The sequence below is a fragment of the Colletotrichum phormii genome (assembly GCF_030913505.1).
Source record: "Colletotrichum phormii strain CBS 102054 chromosome Unknown BDP81scaffold_4, whole genome shotgun sequence".
Lineage (NCBI taxonomy): Eukaryota > Fungi > Ascomycota > Sordariomycetes > Glomerellales > Glomerellaceae > Colletotrichum > Colletotrichum phormii.
The window spans coordinates 1116166-1135120 of NW_026851446.1; the positions used below are offsets into that span (position 1 = coordinate 1116166).

General features: G+C 53.2%; 8 protein-coding genes across 8 annotated transcripts; 5 read left to right on the forward strand and 3 right to left on the reverse strand.

Moving 5' to 3' along the window:
• Positions 1-11: 11 nt before the first annotated feature.
• BDP81DRAFT_311483 (AMP-binding enzyme) lies at positions 12-2162 on the reverse strand (the record flags this gene model as incomplete). Its single annotated transcript, XM_060583723.1, has 8 exons — positions 12-316; positions 370-766; positions 824-936; positions 999-1111; positions 1178-1198; positions 1249-1265; positions 1332-1387; positions 1460-2162. The coding sequence occupies 8 exons, from the start codon at positions 2160-2162 to the stop codon at positions 12-14; spliced, it is 1725 nt and encodes a 574-aa protein (XP_060448950.1).
• An 852-nt stretch (positions 2163-3014) lies between these two features.
• BDP81DRAFT_391062 (FACT complex subunit pob-3) lies at positions 3015-5062 on the forward strand (the record flags this gene model as incomplete). Its single annotated transcript, XM_060587502.1, has 5 exons — positions 3015-3025; positions 3187-3409; positions 3478-3983; positions 4040-4411; positions 4462-5062. The coding sequence occupies 5 exons, from the start codon at positions 3015-3017 to the stop codon at positions 5060-5062; spliced, it is 1713 nt and encodes a 570-aa protein (XP_060448951.1).
• Positions 5063-5502: 440 nt separating this feature from the next.
• BDP81DRAFT_509302 (putative aldo-keto reductase) lies at positions 5503-6808 on the forward strand (the record flags this gene model as incomplete). The annotated part of the gene is made up of 4 exons (XM_060595717.1): positions 5503-5682; positions 5740-6057; positions 6159-6300; positions 6427-6808. 4 exons carry the CDS (start codon positions 5506-5508, stop codon positions 6621-6623), a joined length of 834 nt encoding a protein of 277 aa, XP_060448952.1. The 3' UTR covers positions 6624-6808.
• Positions 6809-7246: 438 nt separating this feature from the next.
• On the forward strand, positions 7247-8120 carry BDP81DRAFT_458496 (uncharacterized protein; the record flags this gene model as incomplete). Its single annotated transcript, XM_060593419.1, has 2 exons — positions 7247-7376; positions 7516-8120. 2 exons carry the CDS (start codon positions 7247-7249, stop codon positions 8118-8120), a joined length of 735 nt encoding a protein of 244 aa, XP_060448953.1.
• Positions 8121-8743: 623 nt separating this feature from the next.
• BDP81DRAFT_446676 (uncharacterized protein) lies at positions 8744-9346 on the reverse strand (the record flags this gene model as incomplete). The annotated part of the gene is made up of 2 exons (XM_060592092.1): positions 8744-8867; positions 9129-9346. The coding sequence occupies 2 exons, from the start codon at positions 9344-9346 to the stop codon at positions 8744-8746; spliced, it is 342 nt and encodes a 113-aa protein (XP_060448954.1).
• Positions 9347-10698: 1352 nt separating this feature from the next.
• On the forward strand, positions 10699-13089 carry BDP81DRAFT_479045 (family 1 glycosyl hydrolase). The gene is made up of 2 exons (XM_060594873.1): positions 10699-11081; positions 11372-13089. The coding sequence occupies exons 1-2, from the start codon at positions 11038-11040 to the stop codon at positions 12756-12758; spliced, it is 1431 nt and encodes a 476-aa protein (XP_060448955.1). The 5' UTR covers positions 10699-11037; the 3' UTR covers positions 12759-13089.
• A 120-nt stretch (positions 13090-13209) lies between these two features.
• Positions 13210-15248, reverse strand: BDP81DRAFT_419864 (aspartic peptidase domain-containing protein). Its single transcript, XM_060589803.1, has one exon. It carries the CDS (start codon positions 15160-15162, stop codon positions 13384-13386), a length of 1779 nt encoding a protein of 592 aa, XP_060448956.1. The 5' UTR covers positions 15163-15248; the 3' UTR covers positions 13210-13383.
• An 811-nt stretch (positions 15249-16059) lies between these two features.
• On the forward strand, positions 16060-17381 carry BDP81DRAFT_311519 (nucleotide-diphospho-sugar transferase; the record flags this gene model as incomplete). The annotated part of the gene is made up of 3 exons (XM_060583726.1): positions 16060-16579; positions 16656-17251; positions 17310-17381. 3 exons carry the CDS (start codon positions 16060-16062, stop codon positions 17379-17381), a joined length of 1188 nt encoding a protein of 395 aa, XP_060448957.1.
• Between the last annotated feature and the right edge of the window lie 1574 nt (positions 17382-18955).

The following is an 18955-nucleotide window of genomic DNA, read 5'->3' on the forward strand; positions in this document are numbered from 1 at the left end:
CTTCGTTCTGTCTACTCCCTCTTTCCCTTGGCCCATTCTCTCAAGACATTCTTCTTCAACTTGCCAGTGCTGGTCTTTGGGAGCTCGTTCACAACTTCAACCTCCCGAGGCACCATGAACTTGGAGATGTTGCTTTGGTGCTTCGCCCACGAAATTAGGTCTTCCCCTTTCAAGCTCTTGCCTTCTTTGACAGTCACGTAGGCTTTAGGACGCTCGCCCCAGTGTGAATCAGGCACCGCTACCACGGCCGCTTCCAGGAGATCAGGGTGTTGTACGAGCATGCCCTCAAGAGCCACCGACGAAATATTCTCGCCACCTAGTCCCTCGTCAGTACGATGAAAATCATCAGCTCGACAGGTTGATGCGTACCTGAAATGATGATATCCTTTGCTCTATCGAGAATCTGAGCCGACCCGTCGGGATGCCAGACAGCGAGATCCCCCGAGTGCAGCGCACCGCCGTCGAACAACTTCTTGGTAGCTTCTGCATCCTTGAAATACTCCTTGGCGCAGATATTCCCCAAGAACACAATCTCGCCGATTTCTTTGCCGTCCTTGGCGACATCAATAAGAACGCCCTCCGGCTGGTCCGTCTTGATAATTCGAATGGGAAGACTCGTGACGAAGCCATGGCCCTGGCGAGCCATTTTGGCGTATTTCTCGTTTGTTGGGAGGGTCTCCCATGATGGCATGTGGTATCCTTTGGTGATGGGGCCATAGGTCTCTGTCATGCCATAGACGTGGACCGGGAAGAGGTTGAGGTTTGTCTAACCACGTCAGCACTGATGCGACGACTCTCGGCAGCCTGACGGAGCGTCACATACCATCTGTTCGAACAAGTGCGCACTTGGTGGACTGGCAGCTACAGTCACCCGCACTTCTTGGGGCAACTTTTCGGCCTCGTTCGCTGAGCACAATAGAGTATTGACTGTTGGAGCTGCCTGCAGGCGAAACACTGTGTCAGCTGACTACTCTTTCTATGACTTGGATAGGAGTCACTTGCGTTGAAGTGTGTGATGCCTTCTTCTTTGAGCAATTTCCAGATGAGAGGATAGTCGATCTTTCGCAAGCACACATGCGTTCCACGCACAGCCGTTACCGCCCAAGGGAATCTGCATCATGTCAGTAGGTTTAGATAAGACCGAAGAGCCATCGGACTAGAGGGTAGGGCTTCTTACGTCCAACCGACGGCGTGGAACCTTGACATAGTTAGCAATCGATCCTCGACAACCTATCCTAATTTACTTACATGGGTAAAGTCCATAGCTACATGATAGACATCGACAGTCAGCGGGGTACAGCAAGTATGAGCTGGTCTTACTTATGACTTACATATTTGCAACGGCCAGTGTGGTAGTTCAGTCCTGATTCGATAACATTTCCAACAGCTACCGTAAAATGTGATCAGCACGGCTAAATGGTTGGGGAAGTGGGTTGAAAATGGTCCATGTGTCACTTACCAGCCAGATAGGCACCCCTATGTGTGTAGACTACGCCCTTGGGCCTACTCGTAGTTCCTGAGGTGAACGGAATCGCAAGCATATCATCCTCATTACCAGACTGTGAGTGGAGGCCGGCCCAGCCCTGACCATGTTGTTGGTCATACTGCAGGCCCTCCAAAACGGCATCATCAAAGGGGCCACTTAAAGCGCCCTCCGTGTAGTCGGTATCAGTGTCAATGATCAAGGGAACCTTGGGGTGCTTCTCCTTGAATTCATCAAGCAGGTGGACGAATTCCCGGTCGACGATGATTGAGTCGACCTCGGCAAAGTCGAATATGTAGGTGATGTCATCCGGCTTCAATCTGTAGTTGACACCCACATTAACCCCACCAGCGGCGGCAATGCCAAAGATGGACTCGAGAAAGGCGGGCGTGTTGGGCGCGAGGATTCCCACCCTCTTGAAGCCGTGCTTCTTCAGGTAGTAAGCAAGGCCACGCGCTCTGTCTGCGAACTCTATGTAAGACCGTCGCAGGGTTCGACCGTTGGCTGTCACATGGAAGATGGCTTCAGCATCGGGCTCTATCGCAGCGGCACGCTCCAGAAAGAAGGTTGGTGAAAGCTGGTGTATGTGGTGGTTCGGACGGGGCTCATCTTTCTTGGTGGTGGAGGATGAGAGGAGGTGTCCCAGGATGTTCTTGAGACGAGACGGCGGGCTCGACATGGCTAGTGTTGACCGGGAGAGCTTATTCTACAGAACTAGGAAATGAGAAGCAGCGATAAAGGTCGAATTGGTAGATTCTGCATGCTGAATATGGAATCGCTTGGAGGTTGGTGTTTACAGGCACATACAGGTAAGTGAGGAAGAAATGGTGAGTGAGAAGAAGACGGCTTCGATGCTGCGATTGAAAGCCAGCCATTCTTGCTATGTACCAGCCACAATCCCCTTCCACTTACCCGATCCCCGAGCCTGGCCTAGCTGTCCTTGCTGGCATACCCCAATTGTCCAGCTTTTTTGAGACACTTTGACGGACCGATCCCGACAGCTCCAGCTCTCAGCTCCTGCTTAAGCCCGGCTGTCCTCGGTAGGAAATTACCCCACACTTGGCAAGTGTGCTGCTCCCCACCAGGTTCAAAGCTCCCGTCCCAGGCAAGTCGGGGTAATTGCGCTAGACCGTTTTGGATTTTGTGGTAATTAGGTAAGCAGACCTCACAGAGAAGCGCATAGACCCGCGCCGTGGGGTGAAAGAAAGCTTAGCCAGCAGTGCAGTGAGGAAAGGGCCCACTGCACTTAATCGAAAGTCGCGTCTTCGCTGTGCCACCGTGCTGTAGCCTTGCGCGACCAGGAAAGTGCAGCGCGAAGTGCCAACGCCCGAAATTTTATCACCGACACCAGCGGGACCTCCTCCAAGCACCGCCATCTCCATCCCTCCCACCTACCCATCTCGAGCATCAGCGATTCGAGTCATACGTCACTACCTCACACATTTCGCCTCGGGTAGAGCCTTCTCTGCGACAGTCTTGCGACTACACCAACCGATACTTTCCTCAACATTTCGACCTCTCGCCAGCAATCATGGCAGCTATGTGAGTGCCCATCACCCGCTCCTTCTTTCGCGCAGGTTCCACGCCCGTCGAATGACCGAGAAACCATGCTTTTTTTACGATACATCCATCCCAAATCACGCGCAATTGCTTCGTTCCCGACTTTTCCATCGTGCGATAGCTAACGAGATGCCCCCTCCCAGAGAGAGCTTCGACGGCATCTATTTGGACCTCTCCAAGGAGAGCGGCAAGTGCAGATTTGCCGAGAGCGGTCTCGGCTGGAAGCCATCTGGTGGCGGCGACACCTTCACTCTCGATCACAGCACAATTGCTTCGGCGCAGTGGAGTCGAGCTGCCAAGGGCTACGAGATCAAGATTCTTAACCGAGACTCGCGCATCATCCAGCTTGATGGTTTCCAACAAGAGGTAATGACACGCGCGCAAGCCGATCGACGATACAAGGATGGAATGCTGACTTTTCGTCTGGTGTGAAGGACTACGAGCGTCTTGCCAAGCTCTTCAAGAACTGGTACAGCACCGCCCTCGAGAACAGGGAGCACGCCCTCAGGGGATGGAACTGGGGCAAGGCCGACTTTGGAAAGGCTGAGCTGTCTTTCAACGTCCAGAACCGCCCTGCGTTCGAAATTCCCTACTCCGAAATCTCAAACACCAACTTAGCGGGTCGTAACGAGGTTGCGGTCGAATTCTCAGCTCCCACGGACAAGAACGATACTGGCACCAACGGCCACCTGGGCGGTGCGCGCGGAAAGGGCAAGAAGGCGGGTGCCGGCAAGGACCAGCTCGTCGAGATGCGATTCTACATCCCCGGAACCGTCAAGAAGGAAGTGGAGGGTGATGAGGCTGGTAGCGACGCCGGCGGCGAAGAGGAGAAGAATGCAGTCACCCTGTTCTACGATACCCTGATGGAGAAGGCCGAGATTGGCGAGACCGCAGGCGATACTATCGCTACGTTCCTGGATATTCTCCATCTCACACCCAGGTATGTGCACATCGCTACGGCTACCCGTGACTTAACAGCTTCTGACACCGCAACAGAGGTCGTTTCGATATCGACATGTATGACGCGTCTTTCCGCCTCCGTGGTAAGACGTATGACTACAAGATCCAGTACGACGCCATCAAGAAGTTTATGGTGCTTCCCAAGCCAGACGAGACCCATGTGCTTCTTTGCGTTGGCCTGGACCCGCCCCTGCGCCAGGGTCAGACGAGATACCCGTTCATCGTCATGCAGTTCAAGAAAGACGAGGAGGTGACGATCGATCTCAACCTCACCGAGGAACAAATAGACGAGCGGTACAAGGACAGACTCCAGCCTCACTACGAGCAGCCTCTTCACCAAGTCATCACCTACATCTTCCGAGGACTTGCCAACAAGAAGATCACAACGCCCGCCAAGGACTTCCAGACGTATGTGTCTCGCCATCCGTGCGAGAAAACCTGTGCTAACACCCATCCAGTCACCGCAACCAGTTCGGCATCAAGTGCTCGATCAAGGCCAGCGAAGGCTTCCTGTACTGCTTGGAGAAGGCGTTCATGTTTGTGCCCAAACCTGCGACGTACATCGCCTACGAGCAAACAGCATCCATCACATTCTCTCGTGTCGGCGGTGCCGTTTCTGCGCTGTCAACCTTTGATATCACCGTGCAGATGAAGAACGGCGCTGGCTCGTCACAATTCAGCAACATCAACCGCGAGGACCTCAAGGGGCTCGAGGAATTCTTCAGACTCAAGGGATTGCGTGTTAAGAACGAAATCGATGAGGAGACCAACCTCATTGCCGCAGCCATGCGCGACCAAGCCATGGACGACTCGGAAGAGGAGGTTGTCGGCGCCGCCAAGGCGGACCGTGGCTCAGCCGACGAGGACGAAGAGAGTGTCGACGAGGACTTCAACGCTGAGAGCGAAAGTGACGTTGCCGAAGAGTTTGACAGTGACCACGAGAGTTCTGGCTCAGGCAGCCAGGAGAGTGACGTGGATAACGACAACGGTGGTGATGATGGCGAGGATGACGAAGAAGAGGAAGAGGAGAGGCCCAAGAAGAAGAAGAAGACTGGTTGAATGTGCTCTTCCGAGTTCTGGGTGTGTTTATCGGTTGGGTGGAGAGGCTGCTGGGCGTTTTCATTTGGGTGTCGGATGAAATGTAATACTACGATTATCTACTTCGACGCTGGCCGACAGGGCGTCGCGGAGCCGAAGCAAAAAGAGGTTAATAATTTTTGGAAGAGACCCACGCGAGTATTTTGCATCATGAGCAATTTCCGACGACGTTTGCAACTGGTATCGCGTGAACTATTTACCTGGTGGTATTACTCAAGGCACCTTGCCGTGGGCAAGTGGGGTCCATGTAAGCTCGCCTAAACGCCAGTGAGTCAACTTTGCCCATCCCATACGACCACGCAGACAATCATTCTTGATGTCTCAACTCCCAGTCGATTTGTTGTTTTCCTTCTCACAGCCGGCCCCATCTACTTACAGCGGAATCGCCATACCTGTACAACACCATGGAGGAGCCCGTCCAGCTACCAGGCTCACTAGCAATGATGCCCCGCCTCGGCCTCGGCGTCTACCAGCTCAGAGGGGAGGAGTGCTTCACGGCCTGTCTGGCGGGGTTGGAGGCCGGGTACAGGCTCGTCGATACCGCGCAGCTGTATGGGAACGAGGAGGAGGTTGGGAGGGCTGTCGGGGTGTTTTTGCGACGGGAGGAGGAATCAGATGGGTTCGGTGGTGATGTGGAGGTGTCCGCTGGAAGGGTCAGCAGGGAGGATTTGTTTTTGACGACCAAAGTTGGACGGTGGGAGGGCAACGGGGAGAGGATGTATGAGAGTGTTTTGGGGAGTGTGATGAGAGTTGCTGGGGAGGGGGAAGGGAAGGGGTATGTTGATTTAGTTCTCATACATCGACCCGTGGAGCGGTGGAGGGATCTCTGGAGCGTATTGGGGAGGCTTGCGAGGGAGGGTAGGGCGAGGAGTATTGGGGTGAGTAATTTTGGGATTGAGGCATTGGAGGAGATGAAGGGTTGCGAGGGGGGGTTGCCTTGTGTGAATCAGATCGAGGTGAGTTTCCTTTTCTTGCGGTGTTTCGGGGAGTTGCTGGATCAATGAGTAGAAGTGTGCAAAGCAAGGTTTATAGAGGATGCTAATGGGCGTGAGAATAGCTTCATCCGTGGTGTCAACAGCGCGACCTAGTCGCCTACTGCCAACGAAACGGCATCGTAGTGCAGGCGTACAGCCCGCTCGCGCGGGGCCGACGGTGGGCGGATCCGGTGTTGAGAGAGGTTGTGGAGCGGGTCCGGCGGCGTATACGGAACGGAGACATATTGAGACCTGGACGGGCGACGGAGACGAACCACCGCGATGACGACCCACAGGACCGGGAGACGGCAGAGGAGACTCTAGCGGGGATGACGGCTACGGAGGTCACAGAGGTCACACCAGCGCAGGTGCTGATCCGCTGGTCTCTCCAGCACGGATTCATACCGCTTCCCAAGAGCGGCGGCGCGAGCAGGATCAGGGAGAATGGGGACGTGTTTTGGTTCCGGCTTGATGGAGTTGATATGGGGATGTTAGATAAGTTGGATTTGGGGGCGGCGGGGGCGCTGTTTCCCAAGAACGTGAGTTGACAGTGGGAGGAAGCAGTGTGTATTATTGCAGACTACTTTGCCGAAATATGATTGATGGGCTCTTTAGATCATGAGTGTTTCGTACCTGGCCTGTCTACAAATTATACCAGGTTTCTTCTCGTTGTTCATTGACAGATGACATAAGTAAGAATGCACAGCAGAAGCAACACACAGTAGAAGCGCCGACATGTACGGATACACGAGGTGACTACAAGTGCCCCACGCAAGAGCATCTCCCAGCGGCCGGGGCAGCGCGGAAGGTTCGCCGAGACCCGAACCGGGACCTTATTCGGGCGCGGCAGGTTGGTGGCGCTGGCGCATAAACTTGCGGGGTGGGCGGTGGAACCATTCCAGGGCGGCCAGGACAGGTGCCAGCTTCACCTGGAATCTTCGATGCCCACCCTGGGCCATCCCACCTCGCACTGCACACTGGAGGGGCAGTAAAGCAGTGACCTGCCTGCTTGCAGCTTGGGGTAAGGATCGCCAAACAAACAAAAACATCGACAAATGTCTCTGTTCTTTTGACCTGCGAGCGCTTGACTTTAACCTTTCTAATTCCCCCCAATTCAGTACCTCATCATCGTCATTTCAAATACTGAACCCGACTTCAAAAGACGACGACCATGAGCGAAGGTAGCTTCCAACGTCCGTTGCGCGGCGGTTGCCAGTGCGGGCGCAACAGTTACATCATCGAGGTCCCGCAAGGCACCACCGACAAAGCGCAGGTGCTCTTCCATACAGACTCAATGCACAGTAAGTCGCTTGGTCTCGCCAATTTGTCGTGATATCCATGGGCGAGCATTCTCAAACAATCCCGCCGTGCATACAGCCGACCATGCCTCACCTCTTCGAGAGCGGGAGCTCCGCTAACCCATGGTCTGATGTGCAGGAGTTCCTCTCGCAACCCCACTAGCCGCCATGATCCGAGTGCCACTCTCGTGGTATCACAGCTCAACCCACGCCTTCTACCCGGACGAAAGGCACTCCGCGATCCGCCGCGTCTTCGAATCACCCTCCAACCACCACCCCTCGAGACGAAACTTTTGCGGCTTCTGCGGCACGCCGCTGTCCTACTGGACCGAGAGACCCCCTACCGAGGCGGGGTTCATCCATCTGACCCTTGCGAGCCTGCGAGGCGAAGACCTACGAGATCTGGAAGATCTGGGGCTGATTCCAGAGTTTGAAGAGCCGGAAGAACAGCCCGCTATTCCGACAACAACCACGGTAATTGGGAGAGAAACCCAGGGCGTACCTTGGTTCGAGGGCATGATCGAGGGGACCCGTTTGGGCAACCTGCGTCACAGCCAGGTTGTTGATCATAGTAAAGACGGGAAAATTAGGGTTGAATGGGAGATTGTAGAGTGGACCGAGGGAGACGACGCTACCGACGTGGCCCCAGCAGCGGATGGCGATGTTAATATGACGACGAATCATCCGGGAAAACGCAAAATGAACGACCGAGAGGATGAGGATGCGGCTGTCGACGGCATGCATTAAGCCTTGCCCATGCCGTGCATTGCAGCAGCAGGGTAGGTCGTAATGAGTCCAGGGCCGTCTCGAGCTGGGCCGGCTCACCTTCGTCCCGGCTTCCGTACACCTCGGTGAGGCTCCGGATAGAGTCTTCAAAACAAGAGCTATACCTCTGGCGCGGACTTTGTCACGTCAGTCTTGGAAGTTGGCGCAAAAGTGTGTAGTTCAAAAAAACGGACTTTCGAATTTGCACACGTAAGAGAATGTGCTCCGTGGCGGGTATGGTAGGAGTTGGGATACGGTTCGAACAGATGGGCAAGCATACACTACATTGAATGCAGCGTCAACGATGATACTAGTAAAGGTGAAGATACCTTGAGATAGCTGTAGACGTGACCATGTATGCACATGCCTCAGCAGGGAATAAAAGTTGTAAAATCTCCGATGATTTCCCGGTAGTCGTGTGCTTTTGTGTCGTTTGAGCTTCCGGTGCCTGAGCCGAAGGCTTGTTGGCTCCAGGTGAAGGCTGCGCCAGCCGGCCAGACGGCTTCGTCAACCGAAAACGAGTAGACCCAAAAGCGTTGCATCATCGCCTTGACGACCGGGAAAGATGCTGGGCTTCCGCGCAGAAACGATAGATCGGTGGTTCTTCATGTGATACGGCGGATTAGGTTGTAATCGCGCAAACTAAGGTGCTTGCTTACACGGGGGCTGGCGGGCTTGGAGGGGCGGAATTGGAATTCGAGCAGGATGTGGCTGTTCGTGAAGTCGTATCTGTACATCCATCAGCTGTTTGAGAGAAGCATCGGATGGAGCAAAAAATCCCGGAAGAGGCCTCGAGGTAATGCCAGGTGTTCTGAAGTTGAGATGCCGTCTATATCAGAGTCCTGTTATGAAGCTGGGGACGAACGAGCTGGACGGTGCGGAGATTATGGGACGATAGTCGGAGTTGGAGAAGCTTATTGGAGTGACACTGGACGAGCCGGATGTGGATAGAGGTGGGAAGGGAGGCTCTCCCGTCCGCCGTCCGCTCACCGAAAGCGACGGGGTCTAGTTTGCGGGGCCGGGGGTACTTCGACGATTTGGACAGAGGACTGGATGTGGCCAAAGTAAGGGGCTTCGTGGTGGTAGCGGCTGGCTACCCGTCGTCTGGGTGTCGAGGAGACCTCGGGAGGATTCCCCGTGGCCATGGTCGGTCGCCTCATGCGAAGCGATTGCGTAGGACGAGGCCTTGCAGAGTAGGCATCGAGCATGTCTGCTACCAGCCGGTCCTGACGAGGCAATCAGACATTGAGACCAGAGCGGATTGCGCTAGTAGCCGGCGGAATTGAGCCGTCACCGGAGTTTTGGCAACAATGTTTGGCGATATGCATGCCGCCGCCCATCCAGTGTGCGCATGTGTGTCGGGACAAGTGTGTTTTACGCAATCTGTAGAGTGTGTGTGTGTGTGGTGTGTAAAGACAACAACGTCGTGCGTGGGCTGCAGAAGCTGTAGCGAATTCATGCTGGCGCTTGTGCCGAATAGAGACAAGTACCCAATCATATGGGTTCGGAGATCGTCAGGTGAGAAATCGAGGTTTGTTCGTGTTTCGAATTGGCTCATGAAGGCTGGTGGTAGATGGCGCTGGTAAGACGAGCTGGGCAGAAGAAAGGTCATGTTTTGACGGGTAGACGGGCCGTCGTGTGCTCTCTAGAACTCTGGGAAGCGGCGGAGAGGAGAGAAATGGGGGGCACTTGGGGAAAAAGGGGACCCCACGGCGGGGTAATGGGAGGCGCCCCTGGCCTAGGCGCAGATGCACTTCCCCTGTTGGGTGTCGGGTCGAAGAAACCCCAAGGAACATAGGAAGTCGTTACCTACCTGGTTTGCCTCCAAATCTTCGGAAGGAGGCATCGTGATAAGAACGTGCCTAAGGTACCTTAACTTGCCTCTTCACAACTGTACATGTACATCAAGGTTTCACAAGGTCACTTTACTGGCGGCAGCTGCCGTTGGCATACCTTCCTTTTCGTAGCCTCTGCCAACTCTAGCGAATGAAACATGACGATGCGCTTCTTTTCGGTATTCTATGCACATTCTACCGTGAGAAAACCCCCGCGCCATCTTACCCAGTGACGAGATACACCGCTTGAAGTAGACGCTACCGGCGGACAAAGAAGACCACTTGTCAGATCACGCCTCTGACCCCATCCCTCCAACGCCGACGCCAATGCCAATGCCAATGCCAATGCCAACGCCAACACCATCCATCTTCGGGCCTTGTTCTGGTCTTAGCTTCTCGGTGTCGACGGTCCGACATTGGAGACGTCCTGAGTACCAGATTGACCAAGGCGCTACCTGATACCACGTCCACTCATCCCATGTCACTGTCTGATGTGGTCTGTACCTCACTGCATACCTGCACACCTGGTACGGATACCTTGACACGATGCGGGTGTTTGTCCCATCTTTTTCTCTTCCCTGTCTACCTTAGTTTATTATATTCGAGTAATCTTTGTATCTGGCTACCTTCACTTTTGCCTAAACCTACCAAGGACGTTCAAGTACCCCCCGTTCATCCCAAGGTCACAGTGCCATTTTAATTGCGCCGCTCTGCTTCCTTCCGTCTTTTTTTTTTTTTTTTTTTGCATCTTATAAGTATCGTGGCAGCACCTCAGTTCCCGTCTGTACGATTCCCTTTTGCTTCCTCCTCTCTCCGTCGCCTCCTTCTACATCTCAACTCTACTCTTGACCTCTTTTGGTCACTTGTTATCAAGTGGTTCGTCTTTTGTCGGGTCAAATCATCTACTCTTGGCCGACCCATCATCATCCCACCGTCAAGACCATCGAAGCCCCCTCCATCCGTCAGTCTTAGTGTAGGTGTCTCGGTGAGCACCGCCAACTCTGAGATTCGTAATACCAATTCTTTCTACAGTACTAGCAGACTACTCTTCAAATCCGCCCATCATGTCTCTTCCCAACGACTTCCTTTGGGGCTTTGCCACCGCATCGTACGTATTTCATCCCATCATCAATCCGGCTCGGCCCATCCCCAGAGCCCTGGTTGTTATCACCATGCATATTCGCGCCTTCTTCCGCCGACATCCCGATTCGGACGACTTACAAGCATTCTCCCACCACACTCCGCCCTCCTCCCTCCGTCTTTCCCGTCCCGCCTGCAAATTTCCACTTCCCCTCCGACTTGCCCCCACTCTCTCATCTTTCCCCTCTCCCCTCATTTAGTGACCGCAACGACACGGCATGCGAGACCCCTGCTGACGCTATTTGTCCACCACTATAGTTACCAGGTTGAGGGTGCCGCCGAGAAAGACGGCCGTGGTCCTTCCATCTGGGACACCTTCTGCGCCATTCCCGGCAAGATTGCCGATGGCAGCTCCGGTGCCGTCGCCTGTGATTCCTACAACCGCACTGCCGAAGACATTGCCCTTCTCAAGTCCGTTGGCGCAAACACCTACCGCTTTTCTCTTGCCTGGTCGAGAATCATCCCTGTCGGTGGTCGCAACGACCCTGTCAACCAGGCCGGCCTTGACCATTACGTCAAGTTCGTCGACGACCTCCTTGAAGCTGGCATCACTCCCTTCATCACCCTCTTCCACTGGGATCTTCCCGATGGACTCGACAAGCGCTACGGTGGTCTCCTGAACCGTGAGGAGTTCCCTCTCGACTTTGAGCACTATGCTCGCATCGTCTTCAAGGCCATTCCCAAGTGCAAGAACTGGATCACCTTCAACGAGCCTTGGTGCTCATCCATTCTCGGCTACAGCAGTGGCTTCTTCGCCCCCGGCCACACCTCGGACCGCAGCAAGTCCGCCATCGGTGACTCCTCCCGCGAGCCCTGGATCGTTGGCCACAACCTTCTTGTCGCCCACGGTCGCGCAGTCAAGGTCTACCGCGAGGAGTTCAAGCCTACCAACGGTGGCCAGATCGGTATCACCTTGAACGGTGATGCCACCTACCCCTGGGACCCCGAAGACCCTGAGGACGTCGAGGCTTCTGACCGCAAGATCGAGTTCGCCATCTCCTGGTTCGCTGACCCAATCTACTTTGGCAAGTACCCTGACTCTATGCTCAAGCAGCTTGGGGACCGCCTGCCCGAGTTCACGCCCGAAGAGCTCGCCCTTGTCAAGGGATCCAATGACTTCTACGGCATGAACCATTACACGGCCAACTACATCAAGCACAAGACCACCCCTCCTGAGGAGGACGACTTCCTCGGCAACCTCGAGTGCCTTTTCGAGTCCAAGAGCGGCGAGAACATTGGCGAAGAGACCCAATCCTTCTGGCTGCGCCCCAACCCCCAGGGCTTCCATAACCTTCTTGTCTGGCTCTCCAAGCGCTACGGCTACCCGCCCATCTACGTCACAGAGAATGGTACCTCCCTCAAGGGCGAGAACGATATGCCCCTTGAGCAGATCCTCGAGGATGACTTCCGTGTCAAGTACTTTGATGGCTACGTCAAGGCCATGGCCGACGCCCATGAGAAGGACGGTGTCAACGCCAAGGGCTACATGGCGTGGTCCCTCATGGACAACTTCGAGTGGGCCGAGGGCTACGAGACTCGTTTCGGCGTCACCTTTGTCGACTATGAGAACGACCAGAAGAGATACCCCAAGAAGAGCGCCAAGAGCCTCAAGCCCCTCTTTGACAGTCTCATCAAGAAGGCTTAGGCATACTTCACCATGTTTGACTGTTGACGCGTAGGAAGAGGAGGTCGAAGGCATCCATCAAGATTGGATATGCATATCATTTTGAAAATGTACAGAGAGCACTGAGCTGCTCATGATGATGTATGAAGATTCTTTTGTTACGATCCACCATGTAGTTTGGATATGAATTACCGAAATAAGAAGGGCTTAAATCCGATGTTGTCCTTGAAGTGACCGGGTGATCACTTAATATGAGGGCCATCTCGGACGAACTTTCTTGGCTTACATTGTGACTACCGGCTAAACTTCATATGGTCACACCTCGCTTGAAAGCTTTATGCACGAAGTAGCGTCACTCGAGATTCACGTGGCTTGTCAACCAGCGGTTGAGGCGGCGTTTGTAAGCCATAGAGAACTGCCGAACCAGACTTTGGTTCATTGCGGCTCGAAGACATGGTAACAGGCCACAAATCATACCGACTCGGCCTTCCTCGTTTCTCTCTTGGAACGTGAATTCTAGTCGAAAGCTCTCTTCGTGTCTGCAACATGAACCAAAGGGTATCGTATTATGGCTCTATAGATTGAACATCGACAGAGACGGTGAACTTGATCTTTCTTCCTCCTGCCTCCATTTCCGTCTATCTGTCTAAGGCAGCTCAACGCGGCTGATGCGGGGATCTTCTGGCGAGTCTATTTGCTTTCCATTCCTGTTTCTCCATTTATATATTGAAATTGATCCGTACACTTCCGCTGGCTCCGTCTGTGGAGGAGGTCGAGAACCATATTGTAAGCTGTCATGTTTATGCTGTGGTGGCTCCCTTTTCATTGTTGATGCCCTCCCTCCCCGCCGGTTTCGACGACGCCAGAAGACAACTCCTAGGCCGAGCGCAATAACCACAGCCACACCGCCAACAGCTATACCAGCTATAGCCCCGGTCGAGATGGTGGATGCGGGTGCGGATGTTGGTTGGCGATTATCAGTCGGGGACTCGGTCGGGCTTGTTCCACTGTCACTGTCGGGTCCCAGAACTTTCCATATCCCTTTCCACGACTCTTCCCAGTCATTATTCCCCGCCTTGATCACCGTACCAGCTTCTTCAATAGCAACGACGCTGGAGGAAAGCTGGATGTTAGGACCCGGGGCCTGGCCGAGCCACCACTTGGACTGGCCCCAGTTGGCGCCGAGGAAAGCGTCCTGTAGGAATGCCCTTCCCAGGGCGTATCTACCAGACCCGCTGTTGAAACACGGGAAGTACGGCGTTGGCTTTGCTGTAAGAGGCTCTGATAGTGTGAGATTGAGATGGAGGAAAGGCACGCGGATCGTTAGGGGCTCGGTGTTGGTGCCGGAGAGGAAGGTGAAGGATAGTGTCGACGCCGAGGAGACGATTCGGGTATACGCTGTAGATTCTGTATCCCATAAATACAATCCGAGATTTGTGTCGTATGTCACTGGGAGGTGTGATGCGATGTTATCGCATGTTGATTTCGGGAGGGTGAGGTAGGGAGCACAGCCGTCGATTGACACGAGGAGTCCGTTCTGGATCGAGTTGTTTCCCGCAGCAAGGAGACCGTCTTGGCGGAGACCGTCTTGGGTTGTAAAGTTGAAAGGTGATATGCCCTGGATAACTTCGATGCTGATGTCTCTCAAGGTGATGGGGTTATCAGTGTAATCCCCTTCTGACACGAGCACCTCGCCAGTCAATCGATTCTGGTCGTATCCGCCGAATATCAGTGACCCTCCGATTCGTGACCAGACGGAGCCAATATGCATACTGAACGAATTCGATGGAATATCCTGCTGCGTCCACAGCATACCCGGGATAAGACTGGCATTAATCGGGTACGTGCCAGTAGAGAAGGACTGGTTAATCATATTAGGAGCGCCCACGCCCAGGCATCCCGCAAAAGCAGGATACCACTGCCCTCCAGGGTACGTAAGCATCTGGTCCTCCAGTAACGCGAGACTGGTGTTTTCAACTTGTTGTACGGCATCGGATGTGCCTGATTTCAGTCTTATGCGATCGACCCAGAATTGCGCCGACTCCCCGGCCGGGTCTATCCCAATCATCCAGTTCTTGATGTGTGGTCGAAAGACGATGCCGGACGTGGAGCCGCTGCCGACCTGTGAGGCTTCGGCGCTGTTGTACGTTCCGGCTTTTGATGCGTAGCAGCCGTTGGAGTTGTTGAATTTGCAGTAGCTGGTTTGGATGATCCATGATTGGAATGTGTGGCCGGGGTAGAGTGCTAGGTCGGTGTCGGCGCCGAGCGTTACTGAGACTGCTTGCCATGGGCCGTCGGGGCCGAAGGTTGCTGAAGACCACTTTGCTTCGAATGGAGTTGGGGTTTGGGTATTAGCAAGAGTTAGAGATGTAAAGAAGAAGAGAAGATTGAAGCATAGTATTGATATTTGGTAGAGGGTCGCCATGGTCACTGGTAATCAATGATCAATAGTCACGGCGTACCATGACAAGTAAGGTAGATGATGAAGTTGTTGTTGTTGTTGTTGTTGTTGTTGTCCGGTGCAACCCTACGAAGGGGACCATGTTGAATAAGAAGGTACCATCATGTGAAAGGAGGGAAGAGGGAAGGGAGGGCCCAAAGGGCGGCTCGAGTTGTTTGCTCCAACAACATCATCATCATTGGCATCGCCAGCTCAAAGAGCCCTTGTCTCGTGCAAAGTTGCAACCGCCGTGATCATTAACGGAGAAAGGCACTGTTGGAACCAACACAACTTACTAGCATGTCGCCTGCGCAATCTCTCAGATTGGTCAGTTAAGTGGGACTCTGCCCAACTTGACCTGCAGAGTTGCAACAATATTGGGCTTCCGCCAATAGCGTCGAGTTCCAACCAAACGGTTCGAGACAACAAGCGCCCTGTTCGATTTTATTTCCAGCTTCGGCCGAGAACCAACTGCAGAGATTCCCGGGTACCTCAAGCGGGTTGAAAAGATCTAGGCTCATAGAATGACAGCAAGACAGTGTTTCGTCTCAGCGACAGGCTTGAGAGACCAGTTGCCGCCGTCCGCGGTCTCTGCCGAGGAATCACGGCAATCCCGGCAGGCAAGGCAAACATCGTGACTCAATCTGGCATCTTCTCCAGTGTCAATGAAAGAAGGCGGCTGGATGACTTGGCAATGTCTTCCCATTGGTCTGCCCCCCTTGCAGGTGCTGAAGCATGTTTCCCAGACTGGGCGAGCCACAGTCCTTGTCTGCACTTATATCCCCAGTTCGTGTCCTGCGTTCCAACAAGACTCCAACATGCGCGGTTTGCTCTCTTCGATCACTCTTTTTTTTTCGAGGCTTGGCTCTCGTTGTTTTTATCATGCCGCTTCAGTGGCTCCGCGGCCGCTTTGCCTACACGCCGCTCCAAACCGATGATGCAGCCTCCTCGGGCGCTTCGTCATGGAAGGGCAGGCCTTTTCTTACAATCTTCACTTTGAAGCAGCTCAAGCTGGCCGCACTTATCGTTCTTGGGCTAGTAGTATCGTTGGGTGTGGGGGTTTACAACCGTGATCAGATTGAAGCCATTCGGGCAGCTTACTCAACTTCCCAACACGACAAGTCGCCTGATGTCAAGTCTATAGACTGCTCTCGGTTTGCATACGTCCAGTATGTCACTAATAAGGAATATCTTTGTAACTCGGTCATGTTCTTTGAGAGACTTCAACAATTTGAGAGCAAAGCGGATCGCGTCTTGATGTATCCCTCCGTCATGCTGGCTGATCCTCATGAGAAAGAGCATGAGGGGACATCAGATGACGCCAAACTCCTCATCCTTGCTCGGGAGAAATACAACGTTAAGTTGGATCCGATATCTGTTCAACATCGAACTGGCTCAGATCGTGAGTTGCCATTCCAGGATCATCATCCTGACCGCCAAGGCCGGGCGAAGATCCGATCTGACATGACTTAATCTAGCGACATGGGCGGACTCCTTCACAAAACTCCTTGCGTTCAACCAAACAAAATACGACCGCGTCCTTTCCATCGATTCCGACTCAACTCTCCTACAACACATGGACGAGCTCTTCTCTCTACCCCCAACCCCAGTCGCCATGCCACGCGCATATTGGCTTCACCCAGACGAACACGTTTTATCCTCCCAAGTCATCCTCATACAACCAAGCCAAGTGGAATTCACCCGAGTCACATCCAAGATCAACAACGCCGGAAGAAATGACTACGACATGGAGCTCGTCAACGAGCTGTACCAGGATAGCGCCATGATCTTACCGCACCGGCCTTACGATCTGTTGACGGGGGAATTCAGCAAAGACAGCCATCAGTGGTACCTCGGCAGTGATCAAGAAGCTTGGGATCCAGTCGCTGTGTATAATGAGGCCAAGTTGCTGCATTTCTCGGACTGGCCTTTGCCGAAGCCCTGGTTGGATGCTCCCGAGAACTTGGTCCGAGAGAGAGAGCCTAAATGTGTGGCATTGATAGATGGGCTTGAAAGTTGCGCTGCGAGAGATATTTGGCGTGGGGTTTACGAGGAGTTCAGGGAACGTCGGAAGGTAAGTTTGCTCATAAGCTTGAAGTGGTCTAGCAACAGCGTAACTGACAATAAGACAGCGAGTCTGTGGCACGAGTCCCCTGGAGGCGGCAGAGAATGGTCGCAGAAGCCGCCGGTCATGGAGGAGATGAGTATTACGTTAGTCCGAGGAGGTGCTCTTTTCCTCCTTTTTCTTCTCAACAACGTCACTTCGGCGTATCACTCCAAAAAGTAGACATATGGATCAGGCTGTCACACACTTGACATTTGTTTAATGGTCCCAGAATCGAGTTATCGCGACTGAAAGTATCATGCAAAAGTACATTCTGGTATGATGCTGGTTTATGAGCCAGTTTCAGCCACCAAATTGAACGAACCAGCAATGGATAAATTGACTATCTAGAGGTACGTAGAGTATAGATACGCCGGCCAACTTCATCCGGATTCTCAGATAATCGGTACCACACGATCCCACAATCCTGATTCAAGTACTTTAGAATTGTCGGGAGCTGTATGAAACAGTACTCCTATTAGCAGAGAGCGATATATGATGACATCATCCATCTTCTGGTTTGACTTCTCGTGCTCTCTGTCTTCGTCGTTTAGCCCCAATTGGGAACCCGCTATTGTTGCTAGTCTGCTTAGCACTTGATGGGTGTTGTAGAATGTGGAGGGCGAGTCATATCTGGGTCCTATCAAGCCTTGCATCAGGGACTTAGACTCCTCCAACTGTCTTTAAAAATGGTCGAGATGTGCTTGATCTTCGGAAGTTATTTGCAATTCCGTCTGTGTCGGTGGACTGGCGAAGAACTTTCGACGCAAGTTCTGTTGTAAATCTGACTCGCAGACCTCTCTCTCACCGATCCCATTTCTATCTTCAAGGTGGCTTTAAGGCTGTTATGGTCCAGCTTGAAGCAGTCAATGAGGTTGTGGAGGGCTCGAAGCATCTTGCAATGAATAATCCGCGCAGTCGTCGGCTGCTGTTGCTGTTCGGGCTCATCCAGTATTGATTCCGCTCTGGTGGGAATTTTAAATAAACCTTCTCGGGTCATACTCTCTGCCTGTGACAGAATCAAAGAGGTATCGAACAGAAGCTGGATCCGACGTTCAACTTTTCTGTCAGAGGTCTCCAATGGCGCAAGCCAGTCGTCTACCCGGTTCAGCTGCATAAGAACTTCTCGACGGAACTTCTCTCTTTCCACGAACGGAAATGTTGAAATATTTGTTCGAAGCTTTTCAGCATGTACTAGGAGACTCATACAGGATCCAAGGATTTTGAAATGGCCCTGGGGCGACATAGACATTGTTCCTTGCACATCAATCCCTGTTTCACTCAATGTCTCACCGGGGACTGGACCCTGCCATGTCAAACATTGCGAAGTGATCATGGTCTATCTCTGTGGCAAGAGAGAACTCATCCCATTGTTCCCAGTGTAGATCTCGAAGGCCACTGAGACTAAGCCTACTCCAGAATCTACCATTGAGGGCAATGGCGGGAAACGGGTTGTGACCTCCCAACGATGATACTGGGAAAAGTGATGGAGTGAACTTTGGTGATTTAGCCATGACAAAGCTGGCATGTACATAGTGCTGGCGTAAGATATCGTAGTCCAAGTCAAAGTGGTTTGTACTCTTGTTGTAGGGCGGGTAATTCGCGTACTTATTCGATGTAGTCAAATTCCAGACGAAGGTCTCCATGAGTTTCGGGCTGTTGACAAATTGCAGA